At 53.8% G+C, this 23,425-nt stretch overlaps 8 protein-coding genes across 8 annotated transcripts; 5 read left to right on the forward strand and 3 right to left on the reverse strand.

Moving 5' to 3' along the window:
- Positions 1–1,879: 1,879 nt before the first annotated feature.
- On the reverse strand, positions 1,880–4,570 carry BDZ99DRAFT_461671 (uncharacterized protein). The gene is made up of 3 exons (XM_033719672.1): positions 4,007–4,570; positions 3,230–3,440; positions 1,880–2,176 (listed from the first exon to the last, which is right to left on the reverse strand). The coding sequence occupies exons 1-3, from the start codon at positions 4,256–4,258 to the stop codon at positions 1,905–1,907; spliced, it is 735 nt and encodes a 244-aa protein (XP_033578632.1). The 5' UTR covers positions 4,259–4,570; the 3' UTR covers positions 1,880–1,904.
- Positions 4,571–7,661: 3,091 nt separating this feature from the next.
- On the forward strand, positions 7,662–8,405 carry BDZ99DRAFT_440567 (uncharacterized protein; the record flags this gene model as incomplete). The annotated part of the gene is made up of 2 exons (XM_033717723.1): positions 7,662–8,068; positions 8,282–8,405. Coding segments are annotated over 2 exons (531 nt in total), but the record flags the coding sequence as incomplete, so codon positions are not given.
- Positions 8,406–13,445: 5,040 nt separating this feature from the next.
- Positions 13,446–13,905, forward strand: BDZ99DRAFT_461676 (uncharacterized protein). Its single transcript, XM_033719673.1, has one exon. The coding sequence runs from the start codon at positions 13,678–13,680 to the stop codon at positions 13,867–13,869; it is 192 nt and encodes a 63-aa protein (XP_033578634.1). The 5' UTR covers positions 13,446–13,677; the 3' UTR covers positions 13,870–13,905.
- Positions 13,906–14,821: 916 nt separating this feature from the next.
- On the reverse strand, positions 14,822–17,066 carry BDZ99DRAFT_475198 (uncharacterized protein; the record flags this gene model as incomplete). The annotated part of the gene is made up of 4 exons (XM_033721964.1): positions 14,822–15,078; positions 15,131–16,693; positions 16,767–16,930; positions 16,987–17,066. The coding sequence occupies 4 exons, from the start codon at positions 17,064–17,066 to the stop codon at positions 14,822–14,824; spliced, it is 2,064 nt and encodes a 687-aa protein (XP_033578635.1).
- Positions 17,067–17,665: 599 nt separating this feature from the next.
- Positions 17,666–18,756, reverse strand: BDZ99DRAFT_461677 (uncharacterized protein). Its single transcript, XM_033719674.1, has one exon. The coding sequence runs from the start codon at positions 18,478–18,480 to the stop codon at positions 17,983–17,985; it is 498 nt and encodes a 165-aa protein (XP_033578636.1). The 5' UTR covers positions 18,481–18,756; the 3' UTR covers positions 17,666–17,982.
- On the forward strand, positions 18,669–19,675 carry BDZ99DRAFT_279109 (uncharacterized protein). Its single transcript, XM_033713976.1, has one exon. It carries the CDS (start codon positions 18,857–18,859, stop codon positions 19,511–19,513), a length of 657 nt encoding a protein of 218 aa, XP_033578637.1. The 5' UTR covers positions 18,669–18,856; the 3' UTR covers positions 19,514–19,675.
- Positions 19,676–20,576: 901 nt separating this feature from the next.
- BDZ99DRAFT_475199 (uncharacterized protein) lies at positions 20,577–21,215 on the forward strand (the record flags this gene model as incomplete). The annotated part of the gene is made up of 1 exon (XM_033721965.1): positions 20,577–21,215. One exon carries the CDS (start codon positions 20,577–20,579, stop codon positions 21,213–21,215), a length of 639 nt encoding a protein of 212 aa, XP_033578638.1.
- Positions 21,216–21,691: 476 nt separating this feature from the next.
- BDZ99DRAFT_497355 (uncharacterized protein) lies at positions 21,692–22,840 on the forward strand (the record flags this gene model as incomplete). Its single annotated transcript, XM_033723506.1, has 3 exons — positions 21,692–21,960; positions 22,047–22,542; positions 22,736–22,840. 3 exons carry the CDS (start codon positions 21,692–21,694, stop codon positions 22,838–22,840), a joined length of 870 nt encoding a protein of 289 aa, XP_033578639.1.
- Positions 22,841–23,425: the final 585 nt, after the last annotated feature.

The raw sequence follows: 23,425 nt of genomic DNA on the forward strand, positions 1-23,425 counted from the left end.
AGTCGAAAACAAACCTCAAATGAAACCTTATTGACAAACTTAGACCCTTCCTCGAACAGAATGAAAAGCTCACAGCTACTGAAACAGGACTTCAGGAGCTGCAGCGACAGTTCCGGGAAAAGGAGTTAGAGAATGCCGAGCTCCGAAACGAACTCGCGAAAGGTAAATATAGCTCTTACTTGATCAAGTTGACCCGACTGACCATCTGTCCAACAGGCTGTACTAGCACTGATACTGAGGGCCCTGAATTCCAAGCGCTTCGACTGAATAACGAGCGTCTCCTGAAATCATTCGAGAATTTACAGAAGCACAGCAAGAATATCCAAGGCAGTCTGGATGAGAAGACTGGGCTTCTCCGCACAGCGCTGCTTGAGTACGACAATCTACCCGAAGAGCTTCGCCAATTGCGATCTGCGGAGCTGCTGAAACAGATTCGAGAGCAGATCGAGTCTGTCCTCCACGCGTCGCCCGAAGAAAAGGCCAAGAGCTTGGAGTCGACCGCGATGGATATCACGGACCGCCTTCAAAGCGGGCAGGCAGCCCTCGATGCCGCAAAGAAAGTAAGCAAAATTCTCCTGGAGGCGAATGATCCTAGTCCATCAGACTCTACTCTCCTCTCAACCTTCCAATCTACCTTTCAAGTCCCTCTTTCTCCTATTAAGGAGGATACTGTTCTTCTTTTTCGGACAACGTCGCCCACGAAACTCAACGTGAACGTCTCGGTCACGCTTTCTCCCAACGAGCTCTCTCCGGTTGAGCTATCTCATCATCCTCCGCCAAATATGTGGGGCAGATGGTTTGGGTCCTTCAGGAGAGCGCCGAAGAGATGTTAGTCCCCTTCAATGGGACTGTTCGACACTCCCCTGCACGCTTCTGCCGCTTTCGCAATCTCCACCATGTTTCGTCTTTCCCACTTTCCACGACACATCACTCTGGACCCGTCAGCGACTTCGCAGTAACTCGGGATATCTGCTAACAAAACATAGGAGATACAGACCCAAAAGTCAACCATGGACGCCATGAAGCTCGAACTCGAAAAAGCCCAGCGAGAAGGAGGCGGCCAAATATCTGTGAGTCTCCTTCAATCAAGCACTTTGTCCCTGGCCCTACTCCCATCCTCTCATTTCCCCTCATCGATCCTGTCACATATTCTAATAGCTTCACAGGAGTCACTCCAGCAGGAAGTCGACAACCTCCGCCGCGAAAACAAGCTCATCACCACGGCGTGGTACGACATGACGACGCGGCTGCAGAGCAACACGGTCGTGCTACAGCGGCGCAGCGAGGCGCCCAAGAGCTGGCTTGGACGGCAGAGGGCCGTGGTGGGCGGGCTGGGGAGTTCTGTAAGCATAAACCCTCCCATATAACGATGCTCCTACCAGTCAGGTTGCTAAACTCTGTCACGTACACAGGCCCGGAGGTAGTGATATCCCAGTACATGATCTTACCGTATCATACAACACACATCTACGCATAGGGGAGGAAGGAATAGCAATCGTCTTAATATAGCACGCAGCCTTTAGTGTAACTGTCAGACACGCATTCTTGGACATATAGCTCGCTCCCGGAGGAATCGTTTGTACGCCGTTTATTGTTTTGCTAAGCTTTGTTGTTTTTGTCATTATACCCCCGGTCCCACTGCATTCAGCGAGGCGCTACGTTTTGCGTTATCTTTTCCTTCTCGTTAGGAAGTTGTAGACTTAGTAGGGAGTAGAATTGCATAAGCCTCATCATCACATCACATCACACCACGGCATTCTTCAAGAGTTTGAGTAGATTGAATCTGTTCATTGGCATCTATCTTTTTTTTTTTACCACCCGTTCCCCTAACCACAGCACAACCCCTTCTCATCAATCTTCTCCCTCCCACCCCTCCCCCGCTTTTCTTCCTCCCTTAAACCTACCTACATCTCCTCGTCCTCTCCCTCCACCCCCAACTCCTCCCACTCCCCCGGCTCGCACCGCTCCGGCCGCACAAACGCGCCCCGGTTCTTTCCCGTCTCGAAGTACCGCACCCCCTTGACGCTGCCATCGTTCTTGCCCGTCGGCTCGTCCAGCGCGACGCCGATCCACGGCCCGAGGCCCGGCAGCTCGGGCACGGGGCCGATGAAGCGGATTGTGCCGCGCCGCGCGTCGGTCGGGGGGAGGAGGCGGATGCGGGTGGAGAGCGAAAGGCCTAAGGGAATCGTGTTAGTTAGAGACTCAGGAGGGTGGTGGAGTGGGTAGATGTGGAGAGGTAGAGGGAGTGGATGGGGTGGTGGCGGACTGGGTTGGACAGGAATTCAGTGAGGTAACGGAGTTAGCGGCATGTGGTTTTTCTTTTGCGGGGAACGGGAAGCGAGAGCCGGTAGGATCCTATTTTTGTGGAGTTGAGGCTGGGCAGGAGCGCATGGCGTCGCGTGGTGGAGAGATGGTGAGTGAGGCGGTGGGCGCGCCGGTTGCAAGTCCTTGCGATCAGGACCCTGGTGTTCGGAAATGACGTAGAATGAGTTTTGCGTGGCTTCAATGCGTGCTGCGTTTTTGAGGGTGGTATGTCTGGGGTCTGGTAGAGTGAGGCTGGTGGCGTTGACGAAGGCGAGATGTGGAGAAACGCCATTGTCCACCGTCTGGAGTGTTGGTGGCGGCTGATAGAGTGAGCTTGAAGGCCAGGTTTGAGACGACCCTTGTTGTTGAATTTTGTGAGGCTGGTGGCTTGATATGGAGGGTGTGATCTACGCCGATCGACCAAGACCAACAATGTGACAGATACTGGCAAACGGTCCTCGTGGAGCCAAGGCTCCTAGATTGGCGAGGTGTGCGCTTGATCGCAAGCATTACATGCTGATCTTATGTCCAATGTTGCGGCAAGTGTCCAAAAGCGATCTTGTCCAGAACACCCGCCGTCGGAGGATTCGTCAGCCGCAAGAGCTATACGACGACGTCCTGTCAAGGTGTCTGATTGCGGGGTTTGAGTGGAAAGCCTCAGATGCAGCCGCGTCCCGAAATGGATAGCTGTGAGGTACGCGAGATGGTGATGCAGCCTCGGGAATCGCTCGAGCACGCGGGGGCCGCAACAGATGCTCCCCTGCAGCCGCCTCTCAGAGACTTGACGAAGCTCTTTGCTTTTTGGCCGCCTGAAAGCATGCGCTCTTGTCGGTTCAAGCGCCCGGAATTCTCTCCTCACGACGTAGGGACAGGTTGGGCAAGGATGCGGAAAAACAAAGATCCATGCTAACGTTACGGTGCTTACCTCGCTCTTCGACCTCCCTTTCCAGGGCTCGAATCTTCTGCTCCTCCAGGCTGGGCGCGTTCGGGTCGAACCGACCGAGCTTCTGCGCCTTTTTCCAGGCCAGGACACTGTCGCTGCGCGTCTCATACTCGGTGCTTGGCATGGTGTACTTGGCCACGGCGGACACGTCCGAGAAGTCGGTTCGGGCCGACGGCGGGCGCGTGTCTACGACCTGGGAACATGATCAGAGCGGGTCTAGGTTGCGACGTTTGATATTGCGTCAAATATGTTGCCGTTGCAAGCGAGTGGTGGTGAGATCAAAGCAGTGGGGCCTCCATAGGGTTGGAGCAGGGTACATGACAACGAGAAGCGCTGCCAGTCTCGAAGCGCCGCGACCAGAAAAGCAAAAACGTTGAGGCGAAGATGTGGGAACAGATCACGGGCTTCTCCAGGATCGGACACGTCGGCGAACAGGTCGAGGAGGCGCTGGCAGTGAGGCAGAGGTGTTTTGGGGCGGCGTCCGGGGTGCATGTTTCGGCGTGGGAGCGAGCGCAAAAAGCAGCGCGCTGGCCGACGACAGGCGCTCCGTCACCAACGCAATCCAGGGTCGTGGTGGCTTGTGAAGATGGGGATTGCTGGCAGCCAAAAGCAAAGCCAGAATAAGGATGGAGCCTCGACCGGGGATCCCGCCAGGGCCCAAAACACCAGAAATGTGGCAGGCGGCGATACGGCAGCGCCGTTAGATCGGGGTCGAGGCCATGGCGTAGCAACGACGACACGAAAGCGCATCCAACTTACATGTATTTCGGCGTAGGCCTGCAGCGGGAACGCCGCCAGCTGCGTGTTGTCCTCGTCGGCGGCCTCGACGGCAATGGCATCCTGGGAGCCCACCCGCAGCGAGAGCTTCTGCGCGGAGGCCGGGATACCCGTGATGGGCTCCAGGCGCGTCCTGAATTGCGCTATGCTCCACGAGGGCGTTACTCGGCGCTCAGACGACGAGTTTGCAGAGGTGATGAGGATGGGCACGTCGGCCGCAGATTGGAGAGACATTGTGACGGCGGACGATGGGGATGGATTGGGAGAACGAAAAGCTGCCGTTTCGGGAGAAGCACGGAGAGGGCGAGCCAGAAGCGGACTGGGCTGGGCAAAGGGGATGTATGAGGCACCAATTATTACTGCGAGTGAAGGGGCTGCAGTTGGGTTGCAAGTGATCCCCAGCGCAGCTAATCCTCAGGCTCGCGCAGACAGGGGCGCTCGGCGCGGGCGCTTGCAGCCGGCGTCGTCACGTCGTCAAAATGCAACGGCGTCCGTGGGATCTGGCGATGCTTTGGTGGTCTGTGGTGGTGAGCCCCTGGTGTTGACACTCGCCGGTGTTTCGGACGCCCGCGGAGATTTTGCTCACTGCTTGGCGTAGCATGATGTACAAGACCACGTGATATGCACGGGGTGTCTCTCCACCCCGTTCCAGGGCGATCAACACGGAGCTTTTGTCCGCCTCATCCCACGCCAGCCTGTCAACTGCAAGCCCCCACGAGCCTCTGCCCGCACTGCCCGAACACATCCCCCACCGTGGGGTCATAGGTCGCATTTTGGGCAGCATTCGGACGTCAGTCAGGCCTGTTGTCGGCCTCGAGGCGGCTATTTGCTTTCTTTTGTCCATCCGTTCCTGTCAATGCTTCACTTTATCGTCAGCCAAGCCGGCAATTGCTTGACACAGACCGTCTGGGTTCCTCGGCACGCTCCTGGGCCTGCAATATCGGCGCAGATGCGCATTGGACAGCAAGCAGCTCGCATCGAGAGTGACAGCTGGTCATGGACTCGATCATGGCATCGGCGCCCTGGGCAGGCGGAGGCAGCGATCTTGTCCACGTCGTCGCGCTGGCATCAGGGAATTCGCGAACAGCACGCCGCAGCCACTTCGTAGTCGATGTCGTCTCCCAACGTGCTGCTTTGGGCCAGGCCTCACCGCCTATCCTAGCAGAGGGCCCTAAAAATACAGCTCCAGCGCTAGAGCAGTCTCTGCAGACATCTGGTGAACTGGTTCGGCTGGGCCTGGAGAATCGGGCACGCGGCCAGCTGGCACTTCAGCCATGACATCCCCAGATTGCCGCGTCCAACCACAGCTTGCGTCGACCGCCAGATGTTGAGGGCTGCAACGAGGCTGGCGGCGGGCCAATGGGTGGTCGCGCTGCGCAGGATGAGGCCGCTGTGGACGAGCTGCCGGGACCTCTGACCGGGGCGTTGGAAAACTGATGGCCCCGTCTGTGAGAAACTGGTGTATTGGCACCGACAGCAGCAACGTCAACGTGCGCTTCCGCCTCATGATGCGATGAACTCCGGCTCCGTGCGCTGCCAGGAGTCCGGCTCATGCGCCGGCGGCGATGTCCTGCCCGCGATCGAGCCCCAAACCTCGCTCAAACCACCAGAAGTGCCCACGATTCGAGCCTTGATTCAGGCGCTTTCACCGCCATGCCCACCGTTCTTTCGCTCCGTGGTCCAAGCCCTGCTCGAGACTGATGCAATGATGCAGCTACCCTCGGGCTTGCTGCGTCCGTAGAGAAGCTTCCAGTGCCTCTCTCTGCAGCCGCGCGTCTGCACGTTGATATCTGCGCCAGACTGGCCCTCGCGGCACAGCATAGTCCCTGAACGACGTCGGGCGCTCACGTGGGAGCCGTATGCTAGCGTTGCACGCAAAATGCCTCCGACGGGTGCGGCCGGCTCTCTCGCACTGGCAGGGCGTCCAGGAACAGCACGCTCGAGAAGGACAGCGGCCGGCCAGCTGGCCGGCAGTTCACCGCTACTATAACGTCGTTGTTGTTGCAGCATTCCGCCGGGATGGGCGTGGCCGCGAGGAACGTTCACTGACGCAACGAGTCAAGCTTTATGCCACCTCACACACTGCACCGCCCTGTTCGCGAGGCTTGCCTCCCTTGAGATCAGACGCCGTAGGGCAGGGCGCGAGGTGTAGATCTTGTTCGCCTCAGAGCCAGGTCATCGCGCTTGACGTCTCGCGAGATGCGCGCTCCCTGGCACCCTTCACCGCCGCCGTGACTGGCTGCCCTCCCTCGAGCGCTGGCTGCTGGCAGCCGGGACGACAGCGATGGTCTGCTCTCGCTGCTGCTGAAGCCAGCAGTCTGTTTACTGCGCCGTCTACTGTCTGTCCAGGGTGTGCGACACGTCACTGCGCTGCTCGCTTTGCGCACGCCAGGCCCGCAACACCACCCACGACGCCTTTCTTTTGCTCCACACGTCGTTAGCCCTCCGCACGCCCTCTGGGATCAGCTGTGACTATTTTAGTCCGTGGGTCATCCCAGCCGGACCCCTGCCTCGGACGTGCAGTGTGGCGCCTGGGAGCTGCATGCCATTGTCGTCCCAGCAGTTTGCTGCATCCATCAAATCTTCCGCTTCCCAGGGCGCATCCCATCCTCCTGAGTCCAAACGTTTCTTCTTTCTTGTTGTCTTCAGTGGCTATGCCTCGAGCGAGCCCCCTCTGAACGATTGGCTGGCCATGTTTCACTCCCCTGCCAAACCGGCCCTGAACACTTCCTAAATAGCTTGCGAGGGCAGCCACTTAGAGCACGGAAGCTACATCAGTACTTGTAGTTGGTCACTTTCGCCCACCACGGCACATCTTAAGAACATCGAACTCACGGGCTCTCCACCCGCTCTATTCCCCGTACTCTCGCCGGCGTGTTGTTACCAGCAACCAGCGTGACTGTACATCTCTGGACAACACACCCTCCATCCCATCTTGTCGTCATCGTCACTGCAGCCGAAGAGCCTCGCGCAGCGCATCGCTGTCTGCCTGACGAGTCAAGCCCAACGTCAAGCCTCACCTCGACCCGACAACAGGCCGCAGCAGCGTCTCCGCCCTCCTTTGGGCCTACAAACGCACGCCAAGTCACAGCATGCGACGTGCTTGACCGGAATTATCTCGAACCATCTACTTCCATCGAGTACTCGGCGGTAGCGAACTGTAGCGAGCTGCATTTGATATTAGGGTCGCCGTCCGCCACTTCAGGTATCAACCCCAGCACTCAACCATTGACTTTGACCCCAATTGTCATCCACCTCGTTGCCATCTCGAAACTCTTCTGTGCAGCTTGGGCAGGAAAGAAAGTCGCTGTCGATTACGAATGGGCTGGCTCAGGGCTAGCCCACATCAGCCGTCGTGGATATCAATCTCCTACTCGAGCCTCGAGGCTCCGAGTCTCCCTCGAGCAAGAAGAGCACCAAGAGCACGAAAAGTGCTACATCAGTAGCTTCGTCCTCTGGTGCGACAAGGGCATACACCACGGCACCATCGGCGTACACGCCGTCGCCTTCCTCGTATGCCACCACTTCTCCAGCGTTCGCTACAGCATCACCAGCATATGCCGCATCTCCGTACGCTGCTCCATCACCCTACACGACATCCGGACCGCCTTCCACCATCTCTATAGGCGTACCTTCAATGCAAGGCGGACCGGTACTGCAACCGTTGTCTGTTCTCCAGCAGCAGCACGCGCAATCTGACCCTTTACAGCATCCACAGAGCTTCCGCCCGCTCTACTCTGGTCCACAGGGCGCAGCCCCTCCCGCTTTATCCCATGGATCGCCTCCACTTCCGCCCATCCGGCGTGCAGCTTCCCAGACTCCGCTGCCAGAGGAGAGCCCAGCTAAGCGGCAGTCGAAATGGGGTCAAGAGGAGGACAATCTAATCATCGAGCTTAGAGGCACAGGAATGAAATGGGAAGACATCGCAAAGCACTTTCCCGGACGATCAGCCATCGCGTGCCGACTACGATACCAAAACTACCTTGAAAAGCGCGCAGTTTGGGACGAAGAGAAGAAAAACAAGCTGGCGCGACTCTATGCTCGGTAGGTCCCAACCCTCAACCACCGCCCTTCGAACAAGACGGGGCGCACAACGCTGCAAACATTTGGTCTACCACTTTCCTATCGCTTTTCTCGCTCCCACGAGCACATTTGGATTTTGGTCATCATCTGCCACATTGCGTTCCAAAGCGTCCTGAGTCCATCCCTTCACTACCCCTTCAGACATCTTTTGAGCTTGACTAACACTGCAAACAGATTCAAAGACCAGATGTGGCAGAAGGTGGCCTCGGAGATGCAAATCCCCTGGAGGTCCGCCGAGAGCATGCACTGGCAGCTGGGCGAGCAAGAGATGAGCGCCCGAGCCAATGCGCCCGTCTTCCAGCTCCACCCTTCAGCCACCGGGATTCCATCGCCCCCTTCCGGTCGCCCAGCAACGCCGCACTTCACGCCCGCCAACATTCCGCAGAGCCAAACCCCTGGGCCAGGCCAACACCACCATCCTCACCCATCGCACCACCAACCGCACCCTCACCCGCCCCATCTCCTTCACCAACGCTCAGATAGTGGACCACCGCCCCGCCTTCGCCGCAATAGCTCTATCAGCCGCCGCCGCTCCGACGGATCAGGATCGAGGTCGAGATCTAGCCTACCACCGCAGTTGGGTCCACAGCTACCAGCACTGCAACCGGTCTCTGAAAGCGAAATAGCGAGTGGTGGCGGTCCCAGGACGGCGCCGGTGCTTCAGGAGACGGGACAGAAAAGGGATAGGGAGAGTGTGGGGTTTGTAGAACCGTATCTCAGAAAGAGGAGGGAGATTGAGATGGCGGGAGGTGAGAGCAGTGTTGATGCCAGCGCTAGTGGTGTTGAGTCTAGGGATATGAAGAGTGGGCCGAGGAGTCAGGGGACGAGAAGCCCGGAGAGTACGTCGCAGCGCAGTGGGACTGGGAGCGTCACGAAAGAGGAAGAGGTGGAGGTTAGGAAGGAGTGATGAAAGAGTAGAGTCGGCTGGCTAGGTCGGGGGTGCTTCGACATGCCATCAATCTGCGTGAACAGACCGCGCTTCAAGTCTGAGCTTCGGTCTCGAGGTGGATGTCACGGTCGAAGCTCCTCGACCTAGACTGCTATAAAGAATTACGATTGTGCTTTGAAGGGGATCTGCGAAGGATCAAGATTAGGAGTCGGGCAGTACACACACGCACTCGGGCTGGAACCGATAAGAGCATAGGAATTTCACACAAGGCATGGGTGGAACAGGAATGAATTTTGGTAGATACCTCGGTTCCGGTCGCGAGTTGGATGAGATCTGGTGGATCCTTTTTTCCGCCTAGAAACCTTTTTTTCATCTCTGTTCTTTCCTTACTTTTTATCTTCGCGCGGCAAACGATTGTGGCATTTAGCGTTGGGCGGACATCTGTCCTTTCTGTTTCACTTCTCATCATCATTATCATCGTCGGTATTTTGTCTCATCTCACTCATAGCAAGCGTCGGTCGGGCTGGATATCTGTCTGTTTTGTTGTTTCCTTGCTTAAACCCACACTATATCTAATTCACACGAACGTATTGGCGGTCATGATTGTGCATTTACACCAGCAAGCCTTTTTTTTTTTCCTTTCCTTTTCTGTTTCTGAGTTGTCTTTCCTAAATATCCTTGGTTCGTTTCCTTTGTTTCTCTGGCTTTTGGTCGCAAGCATGAGCGTAGGTTTTGGCTGCACAGGCGGGTTCTTCGTGGCATTTTGCGGATATACCGATATAACTACATATACAGCTGGGATGGGACACTGGGCAAGGGAACGGTGGGAACACACACAACACAAACTACATTATATAGAAGAGAATAAGGACAAACAGCCATCATGGCTATGAACGTATGATTATCCTTTTACGAACACCGCACTCCTCCTACCACCAAAATGCCGTGAACACTCAGATCATGAAAACGACGGCCAATTCTGCACACTGCTCAGCTTGAGCCAACAAAACACCGCCAACAAGCCAGCGGAGCAGTCACCGCTGACTGTGTGTAGCACAGCATGACACTGGCCACGCCCATCCTTCTCGATCTTTCCATGCAGGTTAACAAAGCAGAGAATTTTTTTTTTTTCGCGCTTGACAGCTGTTGCCAAACTAACCCAGCAGCAGATCACCAACAGCACGCCTTGTTTCCTGCATTTCTCGCTTCGTGCTCTTCCGAAGCTATTGCACACACTAACCATCAGCTTGCAGCTGGTTAGTGCCAACACGTCGAAAATAGATTTAGCTATTCCGAAAACTTTTCATTCGGTCGTGGGACGAACGGGCCTAACGCATACACACGCACACTCGCATGCTTTTCAGCGCAAAATTATGCAAGTTGTTCGCGTTACGTGGCCCACGGGTGAGTGCCAACGCGACAGCAGCGCTTTTCTCGCCCTCACCGTTTTATGCAGCCCTAGATGGCGAGCCTTGGATGGGGGGCGCGTGAGTCAACGGGGGGGAAAGGCCACCCATACATGTACATTGCTTTGTGGGTGTCCAACAGACCGGTTGCTTGCGCAGTGTGGGGTGGAACAGCTGTGCACTGCAGCAAGAGACCCACTCCCCATGTTCAAGGTCCCCCCATGCGCGTCATGGCAGGTGACATAGGTGGGTGTTCCAAGTTGGGCTCGCATGCTGGAGGGGAGGAGGGAGGGAGAAGAGTGAGGCTGTGGGTGGTGGGAATGTTGGGAATGTTGGGAATGTACGGGCGTGGATCGATCCGATTGACGTGTGTGCAGACAGCTTGGTGCCGAGAGTGGTTGCTGAGCTGTAGGTGGAACGAGTCGGGTTCAATGGACGTGTGTGCGCCTCGAGAGGATGGGGGATGTGCAGGAACTTGAGCAATGGCATCGATGGGGTGCCGAGAGTGCTGCTGGAGTGCAGATGAGCTGATCGCGAGCCCCTAAATAGGGACTGTACAGAAGGTAACTGGGTTGAGGAACTGCGTCAGGGAACGGGGTTTGTGAGTGTGCAGGAGCTTGGGCAATTTGGTGGGACGAGTGCTGAAGCGATGCTAAGATGAAGATACGAGGGTTGAGTGGGATAGAAGATTCTGTTGTGCGTCTCGTTGGGGGCCTGAAGGAGGGGGCTAGAGGGTGGTGGTGAGTGGTGAGGCACTCCTCACAGCTTCAGGACGAACTGACTTTGACTTCACAGCTCAGCAGCAGTGGGTCTCAAGTCGATTGTGCCCCCCTCCAAACAAGAATTCGCCGCCAGTCAGCTTAGAAGCACACAGTCACGCGGAAAGGGGACATGGATGGTCATTGTCTACAATGAGGCGTCAGTTTGATTAAGAGCGGATCTCCTAGACTCTGGCTTGAATCTGGATCGTGCCGAGCCGGGACGCAGCTCCAGAAAGGGTACCCATTATCAGTTATCTGATCAATTGGAAGTCCCGGAGCGCTCGTTTTCGAATGGTGACGCCGCTAGTGGACACAGTGGACCTCGCTTGCTACTATCACTCTGTCACATCGTCACTGACGGACATGAACGGCAAGGGAAGTGTGGGCGGCAGGTGCATTATCAGCGGCATGATGCTGTCTCAGCACGATCCCGGCGTGTGGAGAGCCCCGTAGGCGCGCCGCACAGATCTCGAAACAGGGTCGTGATATCGATGGTTGGCGAGGAGATGCTCGAGCCAGCACGGACGGCGGTTTGAGCTTTGGAATGGTGAGGTTCTGGGGCTCCGAGGACGGGACGGGACGAGCTGACGTGATTACTCCTACACCGAAGATATACTCGCCGTCTCTCAGTAGCCTATGGGGGAGTTGAAGCTGAGATTGCGGCTTTGCTTGGTCAGTGTTGGGCTTGGGGGTGGAGGAGTGACCTCGGATCGCCTGTTTGAGTGCTGTTAAGGTTCAGTGATCACGAGGACGCGGTGATTACGCCTCAAACTATCTGTTCAGGTTTATCCTTGCGCTCGTGAGCGAGTATCTTGTGGGTAGGAGGGATATGTGGGGGGCGGTTTGAAGATGGCGTCGGGCGCTGAGAAGACGTGCCGCGAGAGCCGCCCGGGGCGGCGACTTCGGTGCAATGTAAGGTAATGTTGTTTGAGACACCTGAAGCCTGGTGGAGAATATTATATCAATTGATAACATCACTGGAGAGCAGCAACAATGTCCGATTGATTATGGTAGAAGTAAAGATACTGAAGTATCAGATGGAGACCCTCACAACCCCCTCGTTGAGAAAAGCAAGTATGACTGAAGCACGAACTCCTTTCCCAACTCAGTTTTAACTTCAAATCTCTATCGACTGGACCATTGCTAAAGCCTTTCTTGAAGTTGTAGGAATAACTCCGAGAGTCCTCTTTCGTCGCTGAACCTTCCGATCTCTCGCCATCCGTCACTCTTCTACGAACGCGCAGATCACCCCTTCACCTATGAACGGCTGAAGCACCGTAGCGTCCGCATAGAAACAATAGAGGAAAGATAAGCTGCTGTAGTGGATCACAACATGGGAAGGAGTTATTTGGAAACGTTGTTGATACTCGGGTAGCCAGGCCATTGCTAGGGAGGTAGCCTACAACTCCTCCCCTGAGGTTTCCAGACTTAAGCTAAGGGTATTAACATTCAAGAGTGTCAATATGATGGCAGTTCTAATATATCATGCATCTCTCTTGTTCAACATCGCGAGCGGCGACACCGAGATCACCATCTTTCGTTCGCAGTGACGTGCCCAGGCGGCGTGCCTCTACCCTCGCACCACAGTAGCATCCAACACGACATCACCCCCTCGGAGTTCGTCCGCTACAACTACGGCACCGCTTGAGATGTGCAGATACACCACACTCTTGGAAGCCAAGTCACATATGAAGAAGAAACACATGAATGCATCCAGGCACGTACAATAGTCAAGGGCTAGTAACCCACTGCTACTCTGCTCTTTAGGAAGGGATCAACAACTTTGCTCCGTTAGATGACAGCAGGACGAGGATTGTGCGATCGAGATGCACGGTAGAGTCACGTATGCACATTCAATGTCGAGACCGTCGAGAAAGTTACATCCGGCAACGACTTAACAATACGTGTGGTTTCGATGCACAAATCGCCTCCTCAATTCACACAAGATCGCAGTCTCGGGAAGCTATACACTGCTCTAGATTTCAAAATCGGTGCCAGTGATCTCCCCAGCGTTCAGCCCGGCCAAGGCCCTGCAACTCTGCACACCCAGATCCGCTAGGATGAGGCTCTGATCGAAGTCCAAGGCGGTAGAATCTTGTCTATCTCAACACATGCCACTTCTTGATCTTCGAGTATTTCTACTACTGTGGCTTGACCTTTAATGAAGGCGAGGAATGGATCATACCACTCGTGACAGTCGCGTGACCTACCCCTCTGCGTCAGATATTCTCACATTCTCCTAGACATCCACACCATCCACATACCATATCACCCATCGTCCACGGACATCTTATGAACTTCTGTGTACTCAAACACCTACCTCACTCTCTCCCATCGCTGACTGCTGCCGCCTTACAAAACGTTACACCGCATCACGGAAAGCCCCAACCCCACAAAGCTTGAGCACGCGCATCCGCCAAACCCCTGCCACCATTCCCGCATGATCACCTTTTCCCCCTGCCCAACGGTGTGCAACCACCCGCCCTTCCCCCCGACCGTCCGTCACGCCATCTCATGCCCGTTCCCGACATTCTCAAACCCACCGCCATTCTCCCGATGCCGGAGCCACCAGGGTCGAGATACTGCGCTTCACCGTGTGCAACAGCTGTACAGAAACACTCACTTTCCCACGTACGCATAAGACCCGTGGATAGACGTGATCAAAAAGAATCGTTGGAGACCGGGCTAACCCAAAAATATAACTAAGCAAGCGCTAGCAAGAACACCAGACAGTGGTATATAAAAGCAAACGCCCAAGAAGAACCATGACACCGTGATCTCGTGACCCATTTTTCCATTTATCTGAACGCGGGAAACAGCAGGTGGCCATGCCCAGCCAGCGTCGCACACTTGGCTTTTGTACCCAATGCTCTGTCTCACACCCAACACTCACGCGGGAACGCATTACCGCAAATTGCAATAGGCAGGGGCGGCGTTGCGTCATGAGTCGCCGGAAGCAGGTTTCTCGTTGGCCTGCGCGAAGAAAAGCCGCGTAAAGCCCGTCGTCTTGTTCTCGATGCTGTAGAGGTTGCCTGCATGATGCGAACCGTGGTTCACTCGTTAGCCTTGCGCTCTTCTTGCTGCATGTAGGGTAGATGCATAAACGATGCGGCGAGAAGAACAATACGCGGTTAACGCGCACACGAGAATAAGTGCATGAAAAGAAAGAGAGCGGTGCAGAGTGCAATATTAAAGAGGAAGGGATGGGAATATAGCAGCGTCTCTCGTCTCGTCGGCCGCCCAGACTATAGCAGTCAATTTTGAATGTTGTGATAAGAGCGGGAAGCGAGGTGGCACAGCTCGCACGGCCAGCGCCACATGAGCGCCGCACGAAAACACACAGCGCGGGCGGGACCGTAACCGCCAGAACACCAGACTGCCGTGCGACGTTTCCCGACGATAGCGCACCGCGAAACTAGGCCACGCGCAGAGCAATGGCCGAACGGGGTATAAGCATAAAGCGACCACCGTCGTACAGACCGTGGAAACGCCGCTACTCCAAGGCGCTCCCGCTGCCTGCGCTTCGCCAGGCTGCTCACCGACTCGATGGTCAAAGATGTGCAGTCGGCGCCGGACATGTGCCAAGGGGACAGGATGATCGGAGGAGAGGAGACGGGACGAGACGAGATATGAGCCGCGAGGGGGAAATGATAGTGAACTAACCTCGTGGTACTTGAAAGTAGCCGCCCTTGTGTATAGTGAACCTTTCGTCCGCTATCGTCACCTCTGCTGTCCCGTCGAAGAGATAGAAAGCGAATTGCATCTGTCGCGCGTTCCTCGGTCGTTTGAAGCCCCCAGGAGGGAGATTGATTATGCCTGCGCCGAAAAAGTTCTTAACAGAAATCAGTTTGGCGAACTGGAACTGCCCCCCTGATACGTCTTTGAAAGGGACCCCCTCCTCTGCTATCGCGAGTTCTGTTCTCGAATAAGCTTTTGACACAAGGACGGAAATTTCTCAATGACTTACCTTGCTCTTCGTGGTCATTTGTGGCTACGCCTAGCTCTGAATCCCAGGCAGTTACAGTGCCTGTAAGACTTCCAGGATCAACCTCCCAATCGTCAAGCTCGTGCTCCACATCCTCTTCCACCTTCGCTCTGCGTTTCGGTTTCACAGCCCCTTTCCTCTTCCCAGCAGTTTCAAATTCCAACCGGTTATCTGCGCGGACAATCTCTACATTGTTCCTGAGATGATCGTACTTGATGGTTTCTCCCCGCCAAAAGTCCACCGGTTTAACAGAGGCTCTTCCGGATCGCGTGGTTCGCATGCCTACGTCTTCAAAGGGCGTCCCTTGCCGAAGCTGCTGAAGACCACGAACGATGGGTGGTCGTCTTGAAATTGTACTCGCGGTAGATGACGCTTCACTGACTGCCTTTGATACACCTTTTTCTTGCTGCGAAGCTGCAACTGACCCGGATCTGACATTCGGATCGCGTTCTGAAGGCACTGGCTTTGGCTTTGGTTTCCGTTGTGCCCTCTTTTGCGGAATTGCTGGAACCTTGAATCTCGACTCTTGTTTGCTGGAAGACGGTTGGTCACGGTGTACATTGACCTTGTTCTTTGCCGGCCTCCCGCGCTTTTGTGGTGGTGGCATTGGTTTTGGCTCCTCGTCCACTGTACTTTCTTCCAAGATCAAATCCGGCTCGACCATGCTGTCTGTATCCTCAATCTCGTCTTCGACCTCGCCTTCCTCCTCGTCCTCTTCCTTTTCAGGCTCCGGCTCGGGTATTTTTTTCTTGAGTTTGCTGGAATGCTGCACAGGAGCACTTTTCCTTGGTTGAGGCGGCGCTGGGCTTGATTCCTCGGCAATTGATGATCTTTTTGCAGGCTTGATTCTCGGTGCAGCTTTGGATTTGACTCCACCTCTCTGCACCTGGGTCGCTTTAGGAGTGGGTTCCCTAATCGAAGGCTCATCTTCCACAGGGAGCGCGTTCGATCTCCCCGTTTTGCCTGTCCTACTCTTCTTTGCGGGTGGCGGCGTGACCTCCGGTAGAGGTAAGGAATCCTCGGAAGATGCACCAAATGCGTTGTCATCGTCCTCGGCTCCTTGCACAAATTGTAAAGATTCGTCCTCGATTGGCGGAAACAGCGATTCCTCTTGCAACCCATTGAATTGCAATGCCGAATTTCCATTTGTGTATGGATCTTCCTCTACGATGCTTTCCTCATACGTCCTCTTTTGCCCACGCACTGGTGACTCTTGCAAATCATAGATATCTGGGCGCGCCGGCCGCTGTCCGCCCTTCACATGTCTAACTACCGGGGTTGATCGCGCAACAGTCGAGCTAGTCGGACCCTCCTCTACAACGGAAAAGTCGAGACGCCGACTGACTGCTGGGTGCGATGCGGAGCGATCGGGAGACCCCATTGACTTTCGTGCGGCGGACCTGGGACCCATGGAAGACTGTCGGCGCGGAGAGGATCCGAGGTTTGTTTTCATCGGCGAGCGCGAGACAGGCGGAGGGAAGAACGTCTTGCTTTTCCGGAGGAGGTTTTGAGACTTGATCGTCTGGGTTGGTTCGGGAACGGAGCCTGTGTCGCATTAGCCATTGTCCGACGTGCGCCCACGTCTAAGTAAACGCGCCTAAGCACTGTTTTTACATACTCTCTTGAACCTCCATAGACTCGGATGTTGTGACGGTGCCGCCTGACCTTCGACCGGTCGGACGCTTTGGGGGAGACTTCTCCGGCGACGAGAAGATGCCGTCTAGCGGTTCCATGCCGTACTCATCCCGAATACCTTTGTCTTCGAGCGTTATTCCCGTTTTCCTGTCCGAGTATGTTAGCGGAAGCGCTCAACAGCAGTCCAGCTCTTTGTTCCGTACCGCCCTTGCACGCCAACGTCGAAGTACTTGTTTCCGCCGCGAGTCTTGCGGCCCGGGGTGCCTCCAGGTGCGGGCGCCATTGTCGCGGCAGTTGGGAGCCACTGAAAACTGGACGTGAGAAGGCGCGTGGGCGAAGCTTGCGACGCGGGCGCAGTTCTGTCGTGTTGGTGAGGATGTAGCGGCGGTGATGCACGCTACGTTGCGGGCGTGTTTGTTTGGGTGTTTTCGGCGGCGGCGCCGGAAACGGGCTAGTGGGCGTCGGGTCTTCCTCGGCGTCACAAAGCTTGGTACTACCGCCTCTCAACTTCCACTCTTCCGTCCCATCAGTACTCTGATGTAATCAACGCCATATAACTAGTTAGATGGTGGCGGCAACTACTCTTCCAATCAAAAGACTCGCGATTCGCTTGTATGCCAAATTCGAACCAACCTTTACAAGTACAAGCTGGATGCGCCTTGATTCAGTATCTGCTCTCGAAAGGCGTGGCTGAATGGGATTCGAATCAACACTTCAACTCAAGGACAGAACAACTCTATCGGTATCGAACGACGGGCACAGAGCTGTTGGCCTCGTGAGTTTAATAGCTATTCAAGACATCGACATACCTTTTGAATCAATCATCTAAAAATACGGGGACGCGCCACCTGCGGCGACATATGACAGGTCTACGCCAGCAGTCCACAAAAGAGCATGTTGACGTATCCTAAACAGCATGGTCACTTAGTGGAAGGCGTTCAAACAGAAGGGGCCGAATACTGCGTCCTTTCTACCGTCGTCAGCTCCTTGCAGGACGCTTTCCACTTGCAGGACGCTTTCCACTTGCAGGACGCTTTCCACTTGCAGGATCGCCGCCCGAGATTTGTTTACAGAGGACCCAAGATGCGCCTTCCATACAGTCCAATGGCCGGTAATCGAGCGGTGTTGCTTCCACTTCTCGCGGTGCTCTCTTCTCTCCTTTATCGTCTACTTCATCCGTATCCCAGCCTTCAACTCAATCATCGTAAAGCATTTTTCCAACGACAATCGTTAGCGGAAAAGAAAACGGGAGTGCCGTTATCAGCACCTTGACCGTTGAATTGCCACTCAAGTTCCTCTGCTCGAGTTGAAACACGTTTGCCAATCCATGGATCATTCGACGCCTGAAGCGACGGGAGGACCGTAAGTCGAGCCCATCGCAAAGGAAGACGTTCGTTTTCAGAATATCCCTGAGCCCGATGAGACTTCGTGTCACGATGCTCCCTTCGATGCCAAAAAGTTACCTTTAAGCCAAATTCCATCGTCTCCTCCCGCCATGCCTTCCCTGCGTCTTCGCGTACCCTCCACAAGAGGACGAGATCAGAGTCGGCAGATGACGAAATTGAACTTTCGTTTCTTCCTGCCACGCCTTCCCAGCGTACTCGCATACCCTCCGGGTATAAGAAGACGAAAACAGAGTGGGCAGATGATGAAATAGAAAATTCCGTCGTCCCTAGCATATCTCCGCAGTGGGTCATTTTCCAAGCTCGTACACCAGGAAGTCACTGTGACAACATGCTGACATGATATATGGTTACAATTAAACCCAGTACTGCACCACTACCGCAAGCATCCCCCATCTCGCTTCGGGGCAAGGATACAATGGACATGGACGAAGGACTCAGCGGCAATATCCCCCCGATTTCCCTCTCAGATAACCTTGCAACGGGCCCTAAACAGCCTGCTGAGCCGGTAATGTGTTTTAGCCCGCCCGGCTGGGCCTTTTGACTGACTTCACATCCACATAAGGTCCCCCTGATACTGGTACAAGTCGACCGTTGGCCAATCTATGAAAACTACGACCGCCCTGTTGACTTTCACAGCCACTTCTCAAACCCACCTAAACTCTTGTCAATGCCCGGTTCCAGATACATAGGTATCATGCGCTTCAATGATACACACCCGGAAACGTTTGAGGCGCTTGAAAGATGGATCGCAACCCACGTCGTTATGAGGTTCGAAGACAACACCAGCCTTCCTGATGGCACGACTTTTCGAGACTTGGGAACGTCATCAGCGCCGGTCATAGATGAGCTCATTCACATGCGAACAACATTCTTCCACTTATTCAAGTTTGCGCATACATATGGCAATTTGGGGTTGAGGAGGGATGTCATGATCTCACTCCAACAACTCGACATCCTGTTTTCGCGGCATGACAAGGATATCTCGCCTTTCTTGGAGTACGCGTACCCCAAATTACCGCATAGTTGCCGCCTGATTCAGTATCTACTCTGGACAGCCGCGGCTGAATTCCATAGGAATCCGGACCACAGCTCAAGGCAAACCCAACTCTTTCACTATCAAACGATAAGCAAAGAGCTGCATAAAGATTTCATGGCGACCCTGGGTACCTTCCAGGGCAAGCTTCTGAAAGAAGAATTTCGGGTTCGCTTGGGCTGCTTACGCTGCGTGGTTGCGTGGGAGTTAGGCGAGGATGATGCTTGCAGGTTCCACGAGCATGAAAATAATCAGGAGCGAGCTCAGTGTGTTTTGTACTATGCCTCATAGAAATTCATACACTCGTTTACCACTGTGTGAGGAACTCCATAGCCTTTTCAGCGATCCAAACAAGAGAGAAGCTCGGTGTTTTAGACAATCAGTAAACTCGTGAGGCTACTTCAGACAGCGCCAACACGGTGTACGCAGATTGGAAGTGTATCCGCTGCCCCCGGTTTCTGGTAGTTCAACGTTATGTGCTCTCTTTCGAAGTGGTTTACCGCTGCTTGACTTGCCTCAACACCTCCTGGAAAAGATGAATGAGACGATTTGTACGTCCCGTTAGACTTGCTAGGCCACCTCAGTCAGCGTCAACACGGTGTACGAAGATTGGAAATGTATCTGCTGCCCTCGCTTTCTATTAGTACGTTGGAGCCCCACAGACAGTGGCAGGAAAGTGTACGGACTTCTATGGCAAAGCGCACTGGCGCGCTACTGTCTGGCGCACATCCGCAGCCTGCAAAAATTCCGACACGATGTAAAGTCCCAAAGAAACTAAATTGGAGAGATCCCAAACGCATCCAACCGACCTTCTTCGCCGCTGTGTGTGGTGCTCCAGCACATCGTGGAAGATTCAGACGAGATGCAAAAAACGGTGCCGAACAGGTGTGCCCAAGTCATGTGCTTCTGTACTAATACAAATCTTGTGCACACTGGGTTACTAGCACTGCTACGTGGGGTGGCCTGGTACACTACCTAAATTTGTAGTAAGTGGCCTTTCCTCACTACTCGTACTCGCAGGCGACACCGTCTGAGGCGGGCTGACAAGCTTACGAATCGTTCAAAAGGGGTACAATACGCTTCCTCTGATCTACCAAAATGTGTTGGAGGTATTCAGATGGGAACGGAGAAAATAGCAGAAACTCACGTCCTAGTCCTGTATGTCCTAGAGCCATTATCAGGCTACAAATCTAGGTCGACGGTTCGAGATATTTCCGGTTGCACGGCAATTCTTTAGATCCTATGCCGCTAACTTTTCTATGGAAAATCGAACCACAAACTGACCTCATGCCCGCTGACTACTTTAGTAAGAGCAAGCCCTCTTCCAGTCACCACATCCTTCACACACGAAATCATGGGACCAAAGCGCCAAACCCCACCCAAAAAGAAGAAATTCACTGATTGCATCGGCCGAAACGCTTTCATCGTCAAGTACACGCACAACGGTGACCGCAACGAGTTCCGCCTTAATCGAGAGGAACTTCAAACCCAATCCCCATTCTTCAAACTCTTGGAAAACGCTACGAGCATAGGCGAAGTCGAGGGCACCATAAACGACCTTGAGACAGCCAACAAGGACGCCAAGAAGAACACGAAAGACTTCAAGCTTCTCACCGTCGTCCAGAACTGGCTTGATCCGGCGAAACAGCAGGTCTCGGTCACAGCGAAAGACGAACAAGTCGAGTTCAGTGAGATTTTCCGGAGGAGCCTCCATGTCTATAAGTTTGCGCATCATTACGATATGCGGAGCTTCCAGAACGCAGTCGCGGATTACCTCATGAAGACTTACCCTGCAAACGCTACGAACAGCATCGGCCTAGAGGAGTTAGTAGAGAATGAGGGGATTCGGCCTGTATATCCGCAGCTCTGGGAGTTGCTCGAGGAGTATTATCTTGCTGGATGCGATCTTAATCCCCTAGACCAGAAGGCGCTGAATAAGGTGGATGGAGATGTCTTGGCCAGAATCACCAGAATCACCAGATTGCTACTGTAGTTGCATTAGAGGAATCAGCGGAGAATGGTGCAGTTTGGGAAGTTGATCGAGCCTGAAGAGGCGCAGAGCTTTGCAAGGAAAAGCGCATGCACTTTTCATCAACACAATAGCGATGAAGACAAGAGACTTTGTCGCGAGAAGCGAGAGGGTGGCTCGTAGGTCTAGACGTTTAGAGATAGTTTTAGCCAGGAGAGCTCAGGTGAGCTAGTCCAGTGATTACATCAAACTTCATCATGCTGCAAAACAATTTGCTTGAGGTCATTCAACTGTCTATTCGACTACGCTTTGGCTGAAAGATAGCAACCACGGTTTTGTAACAACCACGGCTTCCTTGTGCCCGATTTGTCGCTTTCAAAGACCGTGAAATCGGGTATAACTATGTGACCCCTCCGCTGAATGACTTCTAGCACCACAGAGAAGCGCTTTTACTTCGAACGACCTCTTCGAGATTGGCGTCTCACTCATTGACTCCCAAAATGTCGTCAAACACGCCGAAAAAGAAGTCCGGAGAAACAAAAAGAAGAGCTGAGAAGATATCACCAAACGGACCGAAGGGAAATACAAAACGCATTGCCGAAGGATCGAAAGGGAAAGGAAAAGGAAACAAAACTGCACCGAGTGGGAAAAAGGACGAGGCGGAAAGCATTGGGGAAGGATCCGAAAGGAAACCGAGTCAAACACCACCGAGTAAGAACAGAGACAATGTGGACAGCGCTTCTAGAGACGAGTCAAACGCGCCGGCGGGGTAGGTGAAGATGCCCTTCATATAGATCCTTTGTTAGCCAGGCCATCGGGGCTCTCATGCGCAACTGATTCTAACTTCTTGTATAGCAGTAAATCCTCACAAGATTTCGAGTGTGTCAAATTGGTCGTTGGAAAGAAGCGATTCTATATTCCGAAATGGAGACTGTGTAAGGCCTCCCGGTACTACGACAAAACTTTGAACGGGCCGTGGAGAGAGTCGCAAACTGGAGAGGTCAGGAATCCTGACGATGTGTCTGTCGAAACATTTGAGATCTTCGCAAATTGGATGCAAACGGGGAAGCTGCTCATTTCACGGGAAGAGCAAGACGAAAACGATGAGACTGACAGCGTCCCTGGATCAACTGGCAGCTTTGAGGACACAGAGGGCGAGGACGAGCCAGATAAAGATCATGATCGTGAAGAGGAAGTGGTCCCCACGCTCTCGAAAGACCTGGAAGATAAATGGAAGGAGGACTTAATCATTCTCCGCGACTTATACATCTTTGCCGACGAATACGATGTGCCAGGTCTATGCAAAGCTATTATCAACAAGATGGAATGGAGATGTTGGACTGGAAGACTTGTAAGCACTGGTACCTTCTGCTATCATTTGCTCCCTACGATTGTGAATACAAAGCTTCTGCCTAAGTCACCGTTTGTCAAAATTATCTTGACACAGGTAGCATGGAGGTGTGGATCCCTTGATATTGAAGACGTTGATTTACGCGACCACATACAAGACTTGCCAAAAGACTTGCTCTTAGAAATGGTGGTAGCCTTTCATAGAGGGGCTTACGCAAGAGAACAAGCCCTCCAACGTTTTAACAAGCCGGAATGGTTTCCTTATTTCTTCAATAACTGCTACTACCACGAGCATGTAAAAGCTGGCCAGGAGGGGAAAGACCGGATGAAGGAATGTGAAGAAAGACGAGAGAAGATTCTGAAAAATTTATTCAAGTGGAAGAGAATTTGGGATACAGAAGAAAATGATCCATCTTCCGTATGAACTGTTCGGTCGGAAGCCGTGGAGATTAGATCTTACATGACGCGAGTGCTTTGTTGCTCGCGAGGCTCGCCCTGTTCCGCGTCAGTACGCTAGACGAGTGTGACCTGGTCAAATAGCTGAATCAAACTGCCCTATGCTGCAAGAGAATTTGCTTCGGGTCATGTGAATGTCTAATCGATATGCTTTGGTTGGCAGATAGCAAGCACGGCCACCTCGTGACCTTTTTGTTCCATTGAAAAAGCCATAGAAGTAAGTATAAGAGGCCATTGCTCCACCGAGAGCCGGTCGATATCTCAGAGAATCATTTAAAGTTCGAAGAACGTCTCTTAGAATTGCATCTCATCTAGTCGTCAACACAATGTCGTCAACCCCAGGGCCGTCGTCGCCGAAGAAGTCCGCAGAACTAAAAAGGAAAGCGGAGGAAGTATCTCCGAACGGGCCCAAAGGCGTTGCAGAACGC

The sequence above is a fragment of the Mytilinidion resinicola genome (assembly GCF_010093595.1).
Source record: "Mytilinidion resinicola strain CBS 304.34 unplaced genomic scaffold BDZ99scaffold_7, whole genome shotgun sequence".
Lineage (NCBI taxonomy): Eukaryota > Fungi > Ascomycota > Dothideomycetes > Mytilinidiales > Mytilinidiaceae > Mytilinidion > Mytilinidion resinicola.

Excerpts from the sequence above, each read along its gene's own strand:
- BDZ99DRAFT_461671 (XM_033719672.1), bottom strand. The coding sequence starts at position 4,258 with ATGTCTCTCCAATCTGCGGCCGACGTGCCCATCCTCATCACCTCTGCA. Across the intron at positions 3,441-4,006 it reads AGGCCTACGCCGAAATACAT|GTCGTAGACACGCGCCCGCC; the intron begins GTAAGTTGGATG and ends TCATGTTCCCAG. Across the intron at positions 2,177-3,229 it reads AAGGGAGGTCGAAGAGCGAG|GCCTTTCGCTCTCCACCCGC; the intron begins GTAAGCACCGTA and ends CGATTCCCTTAG.
- BDZ99DRAFT_461676 (XM_033719673.1), top strand. The coding sequence starts at position 13,678 with ATGCCCGTTCCCGACATTCTCAAACCCACCGCCATTCTCCCGATGCCG.
- BDZ99DRAFT_461677 (XM_033719674.1), bottom strand. The coding sequence starts at position 18,480 with ATGACCCACTGCGGAGATATGCTAGGGACGACGGAATTTTCTATTTCA.
- BDZ99DRAFT_279109 (XM_033713976.1), top strand. The coding sequence starts at position 18,857 with ATGCCCGGTTCCAGATACATAGGTATCATGCGCTTCAATGATACACAC.